The following is a 17,699-nucleotide window of genomic DNA, read 5'->3' on the forward strand; positions in this document are numbered from 1 at the left end:
CAAGAGCACTAGCCCTTTGAATTTACAATCGTATGAGCCTTATTGAATTTTCAACGACAAAGCCTTCAATAAAAAACCTTATATGCCCCCAGGGCATAGCTTAAAACCCCTGCCCTGACGGTTGTGGGGGAGTCTCCTCCTCAAAAACACATTTTCTATGTGGAAATCAACTACGCTGAACAAAATTACTATCTTTAAATTTTCATTGGATGTGTTTGGGGGAATGATGGGCGTGGGGGGGGGCTAGTTGCCCTCCAATCACTTTCGAGGGCACTAGCCACCTTATTAAACAGGGCACTAGCCACCCAAATTTCCAATCGAATGAGCCCTTTCCGAAGTTTCTACGACAACTCCTTCGATACGAAGTGACTGTCAAAGAAAAAAAAAATTGTGGCCACATTGTTCTTTACTTAGGCAGCGCTCGCACGCTGCCTATGACTTATTTAAGACCCATTTATAATGAAGTTATTAATACAGAGTTTGCTTTTACATCATAATATTTCGCAGCCTAACAAAATGTCAGATGACGTCAAACCTGGTAAGCGATTGACTTTTAAAAAAGCATTAAATAAAATGAACTCAGATTTAGTTTCTTGAATTGCCATTTAATATCAAATTTTTAGTTCAGTTACCCTTTCACCGTTGCACAGAAAGGGTCTATTTTCTTTTAGTTGTTGTGTTTTTACGATCTTTAATTATTTTTCTATCTTTGGACTTAGGACGGCTAGGCGGAGGTCTTGGCCGACATATTTGTATTGTATTTTTTTTTTTTTGTTTCACTGGCTGAAAATATCCTCATTTTTTCTTCTGCCTGAGTTACTTCTCATTTTGTCACGGGAGTGTGTTAAACAACGTCTTCAAGTTTCTTAGCTATCAGATAAAAAGTTTAGCATGCATATAGGGCAGACAGACATACCTACATTCATTTTTATTTATATAGAAGACATTTATCCCTCTTCGGAGACAAAATTGTCATTTTGTGCCACAAAATGGCAGGAAACATGACATTGATATGGTAAAGTCTTTGACTACTTAAAAAGGGTACTATGGCTTCTGATTTACGTCCGAATGAGCCTTTTCCCAATTTCCAAGGACTATTGGTTCGTTAAGATCAGCCTTAACAAAAAATTAAATAAACACACTTCTATCATCATTCTTCTCGGAGGGGAGAGGGGAATATACAAAATTCCACGTTCTAGTGGATAGGAGCTTGAAACCTCTAATAACAGCGTTCTTGGATATGCTGAAGTTGCTGGTTTAGTTTCATCAAGATCATTCGCCCTTTTCAGGGGTATTTTCCACTTTCCGAGAAACAGGTTAATTTTCTCAGGCTCGTAACTTTTAGTAGGTAATATAAGCTTTATGAATTTTACATATCTGGAATTACCATAAAAAAAGCCAATTCTTTCGATGTATATTTTGTTATCAAAACTCTTTTATTTAGAGTTTCGTTTTCTATAAGCGCAAGTCGCTCCTTAAAGTTCATTACCGGGTGCAAAAATTACATTCAAAATGAACAAAAAAAGAAAAAATCAACCAAAAATAAAAAACTTACCCAGCCGAAAATATGTCCATTGCTGGATTCAATTCTCCCTTTAATCCTTGATCCAGCACAGACTGTGAATTAAGCTGAGAAATCCGCCGATCTCCACCTTCACTCCTGAACCTAAAACCAAAGAATAATTTTTACGTATATCTATTTACGAGTGATTTCAGTAAACCTCTATTTCGGTGTCCCTCTTCAGTGCAGCCTCATTAATATCTGAAGTTAAAAGTCAATGACTTAGCAATAAAGTTGTATAGAAATGTAGATACAAAAGCTGCTTCATCCCCACTTCACTGAGATTAAAAACATTTTCCGTCGAAGGTAAAAATTTCGGTAAAATCATTTATATTCATTATTTACTACAATAAAATAAATTAGTCAAAAAACTAACCATTGCTAGAAGGTCAAATGGCCTGTGTGCAATAACACACTAATTAAATCAGCACTAATTAAAATATAGACACAGAAACAAGCAAAAGAATGAAATGGAGCGAAAAATTCAGAAGAAACAGAAGAAATGGAGCGGTAACATGCACTAAATACTCTGCTCTCAGCCCAGGTGCGACTAAGAAGTAATTTTTTAAATTCTAATGTAAATAAAGAAACCCTTCCAGAACTCCTCATAACCCAGACTGTATAACAGTGTAGCTACGCCAGACTGTTATACACGCATGGCAAAAATATGGAAAGAACTCCATTTATTTATTTTTCTCTGACACTAGGTTGTCCAGTTCCATAGTGTGACACGAATGATAATCAGAATTAGTGGTAAATGCATCACAGAAGCTGGTGCAATATTACTCAGAAATTGGTATACTAATGTCAACACTTGGTGATCTGACCAATATTTAAATACCAAAAATGGCTATAAAAAGTAGATAAATCGCAAAAATTACCGCATTCCCCCGGGATTTGAGCCGCTTTTTGAATTATCTGAATTCTTTTGTAATTAGTCGAAAAAATTAATTTCCAAAGGGGAACGTGCCTGTACGATACAAAATTGAATAGTCGAAGTGTTAACACAGATACAGGGAGCAAATTAACATACTGTCTAAGTAAACCAAAGCCTCTTAGAGCTTTAGGCGATATAATTTCGCAATACTTCTTACAATTCAAATTACAATCAACAAAAAATCACAGTGCTTTGTTTCAAACACTTGATTAATTACAAAAACCAAAAAAGCAAGTATAAAAAACTCTTATGTACGAGTAGAAATTTCAGATTGGGCTCATTCTATTCAAAATCGAAAGTTTTATTGCTTTTTTAAGAGTTGAACGTAACTGGAGGGTAGCCAGTCCCCCTCGTGCACCCTTTTTACTACTCGAACTCCCTTCTCCCGTAGCCCCCAAGATATCTGATCAAAATTTGAGATGGCCATTTAGTCCAAAACAGTCAAAAGATCCAAAGAAATGCCTCCACAGATAAAATGACCCCACAGACCCCGAGGCAAGTGCAGTTAATACTGTAAATTAGCAATTGCTTACACAAAGGTTTTATAATGCAAAAAGAGGGGCTTCGTTTGATGCTGTGTGTGCCACTGGTTAGTAATAACGGACCAATTGTAGTAAAAAAAATAAAACAAAGAAAAACTAAAATAAAACTGATGCAAAAGAAAATATGCAGCACAAATACAAAAACTTCCTGATCATTGACAGGCCTCATTCACGCAGATGAAGCTATTAACTATTGATATCAGAGGTAACGCTATAGCGTTGCCTCTAGTATCAAAAGGCCATACGGCTCCAATGTTTTATTATTTATTTATTTTTCCCAGAGGCACTTCATATGGAAGGGGTCGTCGTAAAAACTTCAAAGGGGACTCATTCTATTATGAATTGAGAGTTCTAGTGCCCTTTTTAAGGGTCAAAAGTGATTGGAAGGTAACAAACATCCCTTCCACGCCCACAATTTTCACAAACACATCCAATCCAAATTTTGAGATAACCATTTTGTTCTATGTAGTTGATTTCCAGATAGAAATAATAGGCCTGTTTTTTCACTCATCAATGTGCTAAGATCTTACATCTTTTGTCAGAAAACGCTTAAAAGTGAAATCTTTGAACTAAGATCTTACATCTTTTGTCGTTTTTATGCAAACGTCTTTCATCATTCTGCTCTGATCAGCGGTCTGAGAACAATGATGAATATATTATAAAAGTTCTCTCATCATTCTATATGGCAGAACAGTGGCGTTCTTCACATATTTTGCTATCATCAGTGAGCTGTAAGATCTTAGAACAAAGATGAGTTAAAAAACGATAATCTCTGCAGAAAGATGCAAGATCTTAGATGTAAGATCTTATTGCTAAAAACGGCCCTAATGTTTTTGAGCAGGACACTCCCCCACAGCGCTCAGGGCAAGGGTTGTAAGTTATGCCCTGGGGGCATATAAACTTTTTATAGAAAGCTTTTTCGTGGAAAACTTCAAAAAGGGCTCATTCGATTGGAAATTTAAATGGCTAGTGCCCTTTTTAATAGTCGAAAGTGATTGGAGGGCAAGTAACCCCCCTCTCCCGCCCACCTTTTCCGCAAACACATCCAATCAAAATTTTGAGATAACCACTTTGTTCAAGGTGGTTGAAAATTCAGGAAATTAGGTCTTTGAGGATGACGACCCCCCCCCCCCCAGCCTTCAGGGCAAGGGTGGTAAGTTATGCCCTGGGGGCATATAAGGTTTTTATAGAAAGCGTTGTCGTAGAAACTTCAAAAAGGGCTCATTCGATTGGAAATTTAAATGGCTAGTGCCCTTTTTATGGTTGAAAGTGATTGGAAGGCAACTAACATCCCTTCCACACCCACCATTTCCCGAAACACATCCAATCAAAATTTTAGATAGCCATTTTGTTCAACTTAGTTGAAATTTCTGGAAATTATATCTTTGAGCATGACTCTCCCCTCCGAGGTCTTCAGGGCAAGGGTTATAAGTAATGCCCTGGGGGTATATATGGTTCTTATGGAAGGAATTTGATTGGAAATTGAAAGTTCTAATTCACTTTTTAAGTGTCAAAAGATATTGGCTGGTAACCAGCCCCCCCCCCCCACGCCCTTTTGCCCAAACGCATCCTATAAAACTTTTGAGATAGCTATTTCGTTAAAAATAGTTAAAAAGATCATATAACAAAAACGCCAGTGTCAACACCCCCCCCCCCAGGGCCCAGGGGCAGGCGTTTTGAGTTAAGCCCTGGGTCATATATGGTTCTTATGGAAGGGATGCTCGTTTAAACTTCAAAGAGGGCTCATTTGATTTAACATTGAAAGTCCTAGTTCACTTTTTAAGAGTCAAATGAGATCGGAGAGCAACTACCCCCCCCCCTCCACGCCCTTTTTTTCAAAAATCCATCTGATAAGAACTTTGATATAGCAATTTTTTTCAAATAGTTCAAAGACCATATAACGAAAACTCCGGGGTCGACACAGCCCCCCAGGGCCTGAAGGCAGGCTTTATAGGTTAAACCCTGGGGGAATATATGGTTCTTATGTAAGGGATGCTCGTGAAAACTTCAGAGATGGCTAATTTGATTTGAAATTGAAAGTTTTAGTTCAGTTTTTGAGAGTCAAAAGAGATTTGAGGGCACCCCCCCCACGCCCCCTCCTTTCCCAAATTCATCCGATAAAAAATTTGAGATAGTAATTGATCTCTCTGAATTCTCTGATAGAAAAATGACCTCTAAATTAATTCAGAGGTCAGATATGAAAAACTCCTGGGTCAACGCAACCCTCCATGGCCCGGAGGCAGGCGTTTTAAGTAATGCTCTGGGGGCATATATCGTTTTTATGGAAGGGATGTTTGTGTAAACTTGGGTGTGGTTTCGTTTGATTGGAAATTAAAATTTCTCATTCACTTTTTAAGAATAAAAAAAGATTGGAGGGCAACTAGCCCCCCCCCCCCTCCACGCCCTAAATGCATCAGATAAAAATTGTGAGATAGAAATTTTTTTAAAATCGTTCTAAGTTCAGATAACAAAAATTCCGGTGTCGACACAGCCCCTCAGGGCCCAATGGTAGGCGTTACAAGTTATGCCCTGGGGGCATATATGGTTGTTATGGAAGAGATGCACGTATAAACTTCATAGAGGAGTCATTTGATTGGAAATTAAAAGTTGTAATTCACTCTTTAAGAGTAAAAGTGATCGGAGGGGAGCTAGCGTCCTCCCACACTCCATTTATTTTTTTTTCCCAGACGCACTTCATATAGAAAGGGTTGTCGTATAAACTTTAAAGTGGTCTCATTTCAAAGGGGGAAAACTTTTTCATTTTGATATTGTTACTTTGATACCAGTTTTTATACTTTGATGAAGATTTCATTTTTTTTTTTAAGTTTGATTTTGAAATAACGAATTTTTGAAAACTTGAAACTTTTTGCAATCAAAAACGAACAAAAATTAATTTAAAAAAAACTTTCCAAAAAATAATTTTCTCAAGAAAAGTAAATTTAAACTTAAGCTCAGCAGATACAAATACCTGCTAAAATTCAAACTCAAAACGACCAGAAATTACTATTAAAGAATAAATAAAACCCAAAACGAACAGAAATTAAATAAACATCGTAGGAAAAAACATACAACAACTAATAATATGAATGAATAAATAGATCTTAAAGCGAGTAATACTTAGATTGAATATGAAAATCATGCTTAAAACGAAAAAAATATTTTCCTATTGAAGCATAAATGAAACTTAAAACTAGCAGAAATTAAATAAACAATCAACGCAAACAAACATACAATAGATATTAATGTAAATGAATAAATAAATCTTAAAACGAGTGAAACTTAAATTGAATATGCAAATCAAGCTTGAAACGAACAAAAATCATTACGAACAACAGTTTGGTTATCGCCTCCTTCTTTCACTGTAAAAGTCTAAAACCTAACCTAACCCCTCATTGGCGCTTTACTGAAAACTATATGCGTCTTGAACAGTCTCGGAAAGTATGAACAACATCAAATTGGATATTTGATATATAATGATATTAATTGTTGAAAGATCCATCAGTTCAAGAATTTATTTCATTCTAATTCATTTTTTCAATGCTGTGAGAACTGGAAAAGAAAATATTTTTAATATAATTTTTTTGCAGTGAAGGGCCAATGACCCAGAAGGCTTTAGGTTTTTATTTACAGTTAAGGATGGGGGCAGTATCTAAACTCTTGTTTGTAGTGAAACTATATTCGTCTTTAACAACATTAGAAAGAACTAATAAACTAAAATTAATATTTGATGTATAATAATATTACTTGCTGAAAGCTCATCAGTTCAAAATCTTACGATAATATTAATGCTTATTTTCAATATTAATTACAAAAGAAGATATTTGGAATAAAACTGGTCTTCAGTAAAGCGCCTATGACATAGTAGGTTTTATACTTTTAGAATGAGAGAAGAAGGCGATACCCAAACTCTTGTTTGTCGTTATTTTTGTTCGTTTCAAACTTGATTTGTATATTCAATTTAAGTTTCACTCGTTTTAATATTTATTTATTCATTTAAATTAATATCTATTGTATGTTTGTTTGCGTTGATTGTTTATTTAATTTTTGTTCGTTTTAAGCTCTATTTTCATATTCAATCTAAGCATTACTCGCTTTAAGATCTATTTATTCATGTATATTATTACTTGTTGTATGTTTTTTCCTGCGATTGTTTATTTAATTTCTGATCATTTTGGGTTTCATTTATTCTTTAATAGTAATTTCTGGTCGTTTTGAGTTTGAATTTTAGCAGGTATTTGTATCTGCTGAGCTTAAGTTTGAAATGGCCTTCACGTTTCTTTGAAAAACTTATTTTTCGGAATTTGTTTTTAATTAATTCTAAGAAAAATACCTTTGGTTTCATCAAAGACTCTCGGAGAATTCAATTGATAAGATGCTTGAATGACAATTGAAAACTTACGAGAGGATTTTTTTAATTAAATAACTAAAACTTGACTGTAGAATCCCTTAAAAATCGGACAGATTTCCTGATTCCAATGCCATTCATTTAAGTCTGAGTCGTTCAGAAAAAATAGCCTGAAACAGGGATTCTAGGGACTTTGAGTCAAAAGAAGGGACAAGACCAGGGAATTAACTATCTATGTAAATAACTAGGAATAATACTGGATAACTACCATCTTCGTTTTAGTAATGCGTTCTAAAGCTTATCCTAGACTGACAATCATCCAAATAATTAATAACGTTCCTATCTCTGAGCCTCACTAGAATGAAGCGCAGCGTCTTTTTTTGGCCAATATACTGCTAGACATCAGGTATATTGTTAAAGGAACAAGACTGCTAGGAAATCATAAACAGCATCAATCAAGCAAAATCACTACCGCATCTAGACAAACCACAGCAAAAACATTCCATGGGGTGCCAAGCACTGTTCACTTACATTCCATGGGGTGCCAAGCACTGTTCACTTACTTCGTATAGAAGTATAAAAGCGAATAGCTGCGGTATAAAAGTGGTAATATTTTTTTCCGCAAATAATTCTACAATTTTATCTATACAAAAAAAGAGAACATATCCCAGGAAAAAGCAAAGTAGATAGGCCAAATACTTCAGTTTCTTTTTTCAGAAGCTTCTTCAACAAATTCTTGATGAGCTCCTTCTTCCTTTTTTTAACAGTTGGTTTCACCTTGTTAAGTCTGTCATCAAATCTTTGTTCTTTTCACTTTGAACTTTTAGAGCATCTAACAAAGTCTTTGCTACCTAAATCCCCTCTATATCATTTGATCTGAGAACGTTATCTAGTCTTTGATTGATTCTTTCAAACCAACGGCGCCGGCAGAAAATTACCAAAATACCAGTGGTGGTTGGGTGACAGAGAATATATTTCAGGAAATTTTTTTCGTAGGAATAAGTTTATTTTTAAATACTTTTAGTAAAAAACTCTCAAAAAAAAAGAGCAATTAAATTGCATGCAAAATGGGACAAAATACAGTAAATTTTAAACGACAAGGATTCCTGGCAAAGGGATCAATTTATTTAATCAATAATATATTTAACTATTGTGCATTTAATCTTAAAATAAAATCAAAGTCAAACCAAAATTACAGAACGATTTATTGCTTCCGTAGATTATAACAGATGTAGGCTTGTGTTTATGCAATTTCCTACCCCTTAGAATAGTTTACAGAAGGAGTAGAGATACTAAAAAATCATCCTACCTGCATAGATACCACGTTTTGATTTTATAATGGCCATGTAGAATATATCTCTTTCATAACGGGACAATTCTCCCTCCCTCCTACTTAAATCCCTTATATACTCAGACACTAAACAGAATAGAATAGCGAAAGAAAAACAAAATTTAAACTCACTAACCAGCTGCAAAATTAACCCTCTTTCTTTTCATTCTCCTATTCAATTAAATAAAATGAACAGGTTCAAAAAAATTTCGCCGCAAGAGAATCTTATCAAATAGTTTGTGATAAAAAAAACTGGAAGTAAAACGTGACTTGGACGAATATTCACCAAAACTAAAACTGGAAATCTCAGGAAAATTATTACACCGACAGTATTGGCTTTTTATGCTGCCTCTAAATATATAAAAGTCTTTCAGTTTATTTTTACCCATCTAAAACCAAAAACTGAGAAAATTTGCTGATTTTTGAAAAAAGGGGAAACACCACCAAAAGAGCAAGCGATCTTATTGAAAATCCCTTTATTAGATACTTCGTATCAGAGATCCTTACCATAGAGGTTTCAAGCTTCAATTTCAAAATATAGATTTCGCATTTTTTTTTTCAGAAGAAACATAGTCGATGCATTTTTATTCGTTTTGTTTTTCACAGGGATGATTTATCAAACCAAAAGTCCAAGACAATTGGGAGAGAGCTCATTCTAACGTGAATTTAAATCTTTTTTTTTGGACCATACAGATAGGGTCAGGGGAAAGTCTTGTTTTCTTGCTATTTTAGGGCACCAAACTACGACTTTACTCCGAAGAGGACGAATTTGTAATCAATTTAAAATTCTGAGACGCTAATTGATTTAAAAGTATCAATAACTGTATTTTAGACTTCTCAGTTGCAAAAGAAGCAATGCCACACGGTGGCAGTAATGAATTCAACAAAGTTGATTCGCTTTATTTGTAATGAAATTAGGCTACTTTTAGTGATCTGTGAGTGCGTATTAGCTGTAATGAGGGGGTGAGTCATTGCTTAGGTAGTGGTAGGGTAGATTTCTAAAAAAGTACATTCTAATGGACAAACTGGTTACTCTTCATAAGGCTCAAGATAAATGTTGAAAGAGGTAGGGGGAGTAGGAATTAATTAAATTGTTTCTCTATTCAGCTAAAGTCTTACATTCCATATCTACCAGCACAGAGGTGGAAAATGCAAGGCAGGTCATCATCAGCCCCGCCAGGAAATTTATTTGGGATTGCAAATACTGCTAGGAGCTTAGTTCTCAGCAATTTTAAATGGTGTTATTTTTGTTTCTATTTATATGCAGTACTTTAATGTGTTTCAACAAATGTATGTAATGTATTAATCGATAAGAAAATCCTACTGTAGAGGTTGTGATGGCTTCAGTTATGTAGAAGATCAACAGTCACACAGAATTTCAATCCATACAAACAATAATACTCCTTTTCATCCAACCGAAATTCGTTAGTAATAATATTAACAAGGACCTTTTACCAGAATTACTATTCATAGCCAATTTTTTAAGTATATTTGTCTGTCTGTCTTTCTCTGTGTGTATTTTATCGAAAATTGATGTTGCAAATTTAAACGAAGGACGGCACTAATCAACGCACAATTTTTGATTTGCATATTTGAAAAGCAATTAACCAGGGATTTAAGGGACCGGTACCTCAAATTATACCTTGGTTAGACCTGGGTATGATTTGGAAAACAATCAGAAACTAAATAAAAAAGAGTTTTCAACTGAGAGCACGGAGTCAATTTGAAACCTATTTGAACAGATTATTCTTTATATCAAGGGGGCTGTCTATTCCTAAGCTCCTTGCTCTTTACTATGAAGTTTGGTTTTTTTCAAATTTTTAAAGAAATTTTGCAATTAGAAAAATAAGTTTTTCAAAACACTAAAAAAAATTTTTTTAACGAGCAAGGCGTTGAGAAGGAGACAGTCCCCCTTATATACAGAGTAATTTATATTTGTTTTAAGTTTTAAACTGCTCCTTACTTCAGGGGAGGAACTTTTTTTATTTGTCTAACTACATTTCATAAAGCTGTAGTTTTATGAGCGTGACTTTTTTGAACACAGAAAAAACGATGAATATTTCAATGATCTCTGTTTGGATTTTGAGTGGTAATCAAACAGTTCGTGGTACCGAAATGTAAGTAGGGAGCGACCCGGCTTAATAGGGACCGAAACTCTAAAAAGCAGATTTTGATAGCAATAGATATGTAAAACCAATTGGCTTATTATGCTGATTCCAAATATATAAGTTTCATTAAGTTCAGTTTTACCCATCAAAAGCTATGAGCCTGAGAAAATTTGTCTGATTTTTGAAAAAAGGGAGAAAACCCCCCTTGAAGTCATAAAATTTGAATGAAAATCACACCATCGGATTCAGCGTATCAAAGAACCCTATTGTAGAGGTTACAAGCTCATATCAGCGAAAACGTGGCATTTTGTAATTTTTGCCAGAAGAAAGATCATTATTTGTTTCTTTGTTTTTTTTTTGTTTGTTTTTTTTTCATGGGTGATTGTATCGACACAGTGGAACTAAAACACTGAGAGAGGGCTGATCCTAACGGAAATGGAAAGTTCTAGTACCCCTTTTAAGTGACCAAAAAATTGGAGGGCAACTAGGCCCCCTCCCACACCACTTTTTTCCCAAAATCGTCCGACCAAAATTTTGTGATAGCTTTTATCTTCAGCATAGTTGAAAGGCCCTAAAATAACTATGTTCTTAGAGATAAAATAACCCCCTACAGCCCCCGAGGAAAGGTTTTTAAGTTATGGAATTTGACTATAGCTTTATTTGCTATTGGGAAGTATGCATGCATTTTTTGAGTGGGGAGAGGAGGACGAATTTTCTGTTGGAAAGATTTGACACGGGGAGAATTTTTCATGGAGAGGGAAGTTTCCAGGGGGTGAAATTTTCAGGGGAAATTTAACACTGGGTGAATTTGCTAGAATTCCTATACGAGACTTACTTTATATGTCTTGCTTTTTCTTTACCGATTCAATTTGTTCCTTGAAGATGTTAAGGGTAATTATACGGGATAAATTTTTGTCAGGGTTCAATTGCCCAGAGGATATTTCTGTGGGATAGGGGATTTTTCCTTGGAGGAGAAGCCAGGTATCTTGGACTCATTTATAGAGCGATCAGAAATTAAGTAAAAAAAGTTTTCTCAGCTGAAAATAAGGAGCAAAACTAAAATTTAACACGAACAGAAATTATTGTGTATATGAAGGGAGTTGCCCCTCCGTAGCACCTCGTTCTTTAAGCTAAAGTTTAAATTCTGTCCCAATTCTTTAAAAACAACTCCTGAAACACAAGGGTCGTTTGATTAAAATACTAAGTAACTATTTTTAAAGGGCCAAAAAAACTGTAGCGTGAAGAGCAAGGTGTTGAGGAGAGGGACAACCTCCCTCCCCCTAATATACGTAATATTTTATTTTTGTTTTAAGTTTTAATGTTGCTCCTTATTTTCAGTTAAAAAAAAATTATGTTAATGAAGCTTAGAGACAAACATATTTTTAAAGGCAATGGAAAAATATGTCAATTAAAGTAAAAGTATAAAAAATGAAAAAAGTAATTAATTATAAAAAAATAAACAAAACAATAGCTTATTTACAAAAAGATATAAACTCCCAGCAATCAGTTATGCTGAGCAATGCCGAAGCGTTGGACGGACATTTTTTTTAACAATATCGACAGTTTTGAACTTGTTTATCAAACACCATAATATTTAATGCATTTAGATTCAACTGTTTGTAAGAACGGGGCAAAACACATTTTTTCCATGTTTTTCCCTATTCTGCTCTTTTTCCGTGGTTTTTTCCTTATAATTCCTTTATAGTCCCAAATTTCCAGAAGGAGGGCCCTGGCCCCAATGCCCCCCCCCCCATTGCCGGCGCCCATGTTCCAAACGGTAACCTGAAACTGTTCCCTGCGCATAGAGTTGTCATTTCTTTCTATCAGCATAATTTTCTAATCCAGCTATAGCTTCTTTCTGCTTTTAGAGTCTCTCTTTCAGTGTTCGACAATCTTCTTCTTCTAGCTGCTTTCTCTCTTTTGTTTTGTCTCTTCAGCTTTCCTGGCATTTAGCCCTTCAAGATATTTTCCATATGCCAATGGGGCATCCCTTAGATAAGAAATAATCTCAGAGGAAGTGTGATACAATTCAACTTTTCCATACTACGATTTCAGTGCAGCATTGACACTCAGTTTGCCCTCAATCACAGAGGTCCAAGGCTGGTTCAGTGCATATTTTGATTCGGAAAAACTGCATTCTACATATGCAGTTAAATGTAAAACGATAAGAGCAGCACGTATGTCACTGGTCAAACTAGGACTTCTCCTATCCTTGTTACATATAAGGATATGTTTTCAGTATCTGTTAACACGTTGATTGTGTGCTTTTTTAGTTCACCTTTCAATTCGATCAATTGCCTCCCACCTTTGAAATTAAAAAAAAAATCAACACTAACAGTCAACAGACCTGCAACTGCTAGCAACCCTTTAGTGGTCACAGGGCTTTTCTCAAAGAAGGAACAAGGAATTTCACGTGTAACAGCACAACTTCTCTCCTGAAGAGGGAATTCTCGCTATCAAATCTTTGGAAAAGGAGATAAAATATTTGCGGGTGACCAACAAGAGCTCAGCCTTTTGGTTCACGCCTTCTAAAGCTGATTGCGCCTTTTCACCGTAGTTTACTTTCAATAACCAAGAATAGATGTTTAACCTGATGATATACCACTGCTCGGTTCTTGAAAATACTCGGTTTTCAGCACAAGCATGAGAACGCTGATGACAAGGTGCCGTAGCTTTAATTAAGCAGCTCCGATTAAGCTAACAAAACCATTTTCTCAAATTAAGAGCTATTTGCAAGCAATGATCAATTCCTAGTGACAAAATCAGGGAAATAAGTCCACACGACTTTCCACTGTTCAAATATTTTCACTGCTGCTTCTGTGAGGGCTGGAATAAGCTTCACAATTTTTTTTTGGCGATTTAGATTCCTATTTTTGAACAGTCAAGGTCTTTGCATCCTAAGGCCGGTCCGTTGGAAAAGTAACGCAGTCCTATGCCTAGGTGTGCAGTAAAATCGTTGATAACATTTAAACAGTCGTGATATACATTATTCACGACATGCAGGTGCCAATGTCCTATAGATGAACTCCTTTGTCTTGATTTTTCAGTTCATCAATGAAAATTTTCTTGTTGACGTGAGGCCCGCCACTATTCAAGGTAATGATTTGTTGAAGCTGAAAACCAGCATCAATCATCACCTTTAGTAGATTCTCTTTTGAATTTTCAGGAGTTTCTTCCTTGAGTAGTATTATTAATAAAGACGGTAAGTGCAGTGAATAAGTAAAAGGTAGAATAGCCAAGGCCCATTGTGTCTCTTCACAGTTAAAAAAGTTTGGAAAAATAGGAAGACAAGCATACAAACCAAGATTAGAATACTGGAATCCAACGGTAACAACTAACAGCGGTCAGGCATGATTCTGAAACGTAGGTGCTTTGAAAGGTAGAAAATATTCGGTAAATTTGTACTAGAGAAACCACCAAGAGATAGTTTTAGGTACCTGGTTGACTGACCGCATTTCAAACAAACAAGCTTTGGAAAAAATGTGGTTCTATCCCATCCTATTTTCCAGGGCTATAATAAAGGAAAGGTTGATATAGCTAGTACACGTTCTAGCGCTAAAGGGTGACAGACTGTCAAAGATTGCTTTTTTTCCCAATCCATATAGATTCGAGCAAAAAGCAAGATGTCTTCGCAGGGGTTGGGAAGTGGTCATAAGGCAGGATTTAAAGGAGAAATGGAACTTTATGGGAGGAGTCAACATAAGGACTTGTTGCGACATACGACTGTTTTCTTGTTTATTTTATTTTCATCAGATGAGTCAGCTTGAGGTGGCTTTGGTCTCCGTTTGTGTATTATTTGGAGCGCTAAAGTATACCACAAGGCATTTGTCCCTTCTGTAAACCACGTATATATATACTTGCGCTTAAAAATTCTTTAAGCTTATTTTCTCTAAAATTTATTAATTTTTATTAGAATTTTATAAAAAAAATTTAAATTTTAATAAATGAAAATTGATTAATTTATATAATTTTCTAAAATTTGTATAAATTTCCTCTTAAAAATTTATTAAAAACTTTCGTAAAAAAATTCTAAAAGAAGTTCTATTGAATAATATTAGCCCCTCATCACCAGAATTTATGTTCAACAGATGCAATAGAACTTCATACCTTTCAGGTGCAATATAGCACACTCGTCTTCTTGAAGTGTCAAAGAAATAAGTGAAGTCCGTTGGATTATCTTCAGGAATATAGGTAGGTTTATAGGAAGCAAAATCAGTGAGAAGCACCCAGGAGAAGCTCGTCAGCATTATGTTTTCTAATTTGATGTCTCCATGGCAAACCTGAAATGGATATTCTCTAAAAATAAAAACAAAATCAAAAGATTGTCTAATTTAGTGTTTCCATGAAAACCTGAAATGGAAAGAAAAAACTGTAGGTACAGATTTTCTAATTTAATGCTTAATGACAAACCTTAAATGGAAAGAAAAGAAATAGAGGTACATTGTCAATGTCTCCATGACAAACCTGAAACAGAAAGGAAAAAATACTGAGAGATGCATGTAATTGCTGTTGCACCGAAAAGTCGTAACTGGTTACTTTCTAATGGGTTGTCTTTATCCACTGGTGTAATTGAGTGAAGGAAGGACTAATTGATCATGATTAGGAAAAACAGCTCAAGAATCCAAGAGCTAAGGACCTACCTGGCATATTAGTATCTACATTTTAGAGCTAAAGACCTATCTGACATATTAGTATGTTTAACAACCTTATTGTAGCATAGTGGATTGATACTCTGCTTAGCAATACGGGGCTCAGGGTTCGATCCCCGCCGCAGCAAGGTAGGGTGTAGTGTTGGGTGATAATTTGATTAAACGATATATCGATATTTTTATTTTCAATTTTCAATAAACGACGTATCAAATTTCGATATTTCTTATATTTTTTTTTGCTCAGATTAACTTCGGCGAAATTCAATAACAAAGCAATTCAATAAAAAATAAGAGTATTTTGCATAATTTTTTTTCTAAATTTTGAATAAAATACAGAAAAACTTCTATTACATGAACAAATATTACAAAAACCCTGACTTGGAATTCCCCAGGGTCAGGATCAAGAAAAATAAGCTGCTGGCTATTTCTGATCGTTTTCCAAATAATGCCAGAAAATCCACCTTTTCTGTCCATGCAAAATCCCCTTTCCAAGAAGATTCCTCCTTCCCCAGAAAGCTCCTCTCGCGTAAGATCCCCCATCCCCAGACAATTCCATCCCTGCTGAAAATTCACCCAAGAAACTTCTTGCGGACAATTCCACCTGGAAAATTATTTTTAGATTACTTTCGTTTAAAAAAAGACTTATTTTTCTTCTAGTTTCCAAACGTATTTCAAAACATACCAGAATACCTCCCTCCGTGGAAAATTTTTCCTGGAAACTCTCCCCTCTCAATGCCTCAATGAAAAGTTTCTCCCCATGAAATTCCCCCATGGAGACGCTCTCCCGAGGAAAATCCCCCCCCCCCCCCCAAGGAAAAATGCCCAAAAAATCGCAACTCCTTTGGAAATTTTCCCTGGGCAATTTTTCCGGAATACCTCCAGAAGTAAAATTAAATTTGCAAAGAGAAAGTACATCAAATAGAAAGGATTGTGTATAAGAATTCTGGTAAATTCCCCCGTGTATAGTTTCCCTTTGAAATTTCTTCCTCGGACACTTTCCTACCCCTGGAAAATTCATACTACATGTAAACACTAGATACATTTCCTAACTTACACAACCCTTTTTTCGAAATGGCTATCTAAAAATTTTGATCGGATGACTTTGGTAAAAAAGGAGCATGGGAGGGAAGGAGTAATCTAGTTGCGCCCCAATCGGTTTGGTTGGAAAATGTGGAACTAGAACTGTAATTTTCTTTCGAGCGAGCCCTCTCTCGATTTCATATAACTAATAGTTCGATATGATCCTCCTGGCAAAAAAGTTAATAATAATACAACAGAACAAATAAACACGCATCCGTTATCTTTTTTCTGGATAAACTTACAAAATTTCATATATTTTCAGATGGAAGCTAGAAACCCTTACAGTATGGTTCTCTGATATGCCGAATACATGATTTCTATTAAGATGAGTTGACATTTTAAGGGCGTTCCCACCCTTTCTAAAAAAACATCCAAATTTCCTCAGGCTTGTAGCTTTTTATGGGTACATAATACTTGATGAATTTTATATATCTGGAGTCACCATAAGAATCCAATTCAGTTGATATATCTATTGTTATGAAAATTCTGTGTTTTACAGTTTCGGTTGCTATTTTGCCGATTTGCTCCTGACTTACAGTATGTTACCACGAACTATTTGATTAGCTAATCAGGCTTGGAGTTCACTCATGACAGTAGACTAACATAAACTATATATTTCCATCTTCTGAAATATTTAACGGCCAAGGCAATAGACATCACTGACATAACTATCAGGGTGTCTCAACGTGTTCCACAACTCTCAGTCATCTAATACAGAATTATTGTATCTTTGGACCATGATTTGAAAAAAAAAATGGCGGCGGAAACAGTATTCTTAGAAACTGTATCGTGACTCAAATTCCAAACTGTATTCTCGTCAAATTGCTCATCGGTCTCTTATTTTTGGACCATGATCCTAAAACAAAAATGGTGATAGAATCAGCATTCTTAGAAACTTGAACGTGAGTCTCGAATTTAAAACAGCATTCTCGTAGAATTTTGATTTTCATTTATTCGTATTCGTTTAATCAAATAGCTTTCGTAGCAAACAAAACTGAACGCTAAATTATGCTATTTTTACAGTCATTTCAGTAAAAAATATCACTTATTTAATACACTAACAAAATATGGTACGAAGGAATTTGCAAGTCTGTTCGTTCGGCATTTGACGGGTTGTAGTCTGTTCTGATACCTGGTGAGTTTGGGG

General features: G+C 35.3%; 1 protein-coding gene across 1 annotated transcript in view; it reads right to left on the minus strand.

Annotated features, from left to right (window-relative positions):
- LOC148953561 (phosphoinositide 3-kinase regulatory subunit 4-like) overlaps positions 1–17,699 on the minus strand; it is a 108,219-nt gene that overhangs the window by 58,771 nt on the left and 31,749 nt on the right. The window contains 2 exon segments of the mRNA XM_089088005.1: positions 1,556–1,666; positions 14,931–15,103. Of these exon segments, the coding sequence (XP_088944131.1) occupies positions 1,556–1,666; positions 14,931–15,103 (284 nt within the window).

This window comes from Artemia sp. Qi Xiang Cuo, chromosome 4 (genome assembly GCF_049724085.1).
Source record: "Artemia sp. Qi Xiang Cuo chromosome 4, ASM4972408v1, whole genome shotgun sequence".
NCBI classification, from domain to species: domain Eukaryota; kingdom Metazoa; phylum Arthropoda; class Branchiopoda; order Anostraca; family Artemiidae; genus Artemia; species Artemia sp. Qi Xiang Cuo.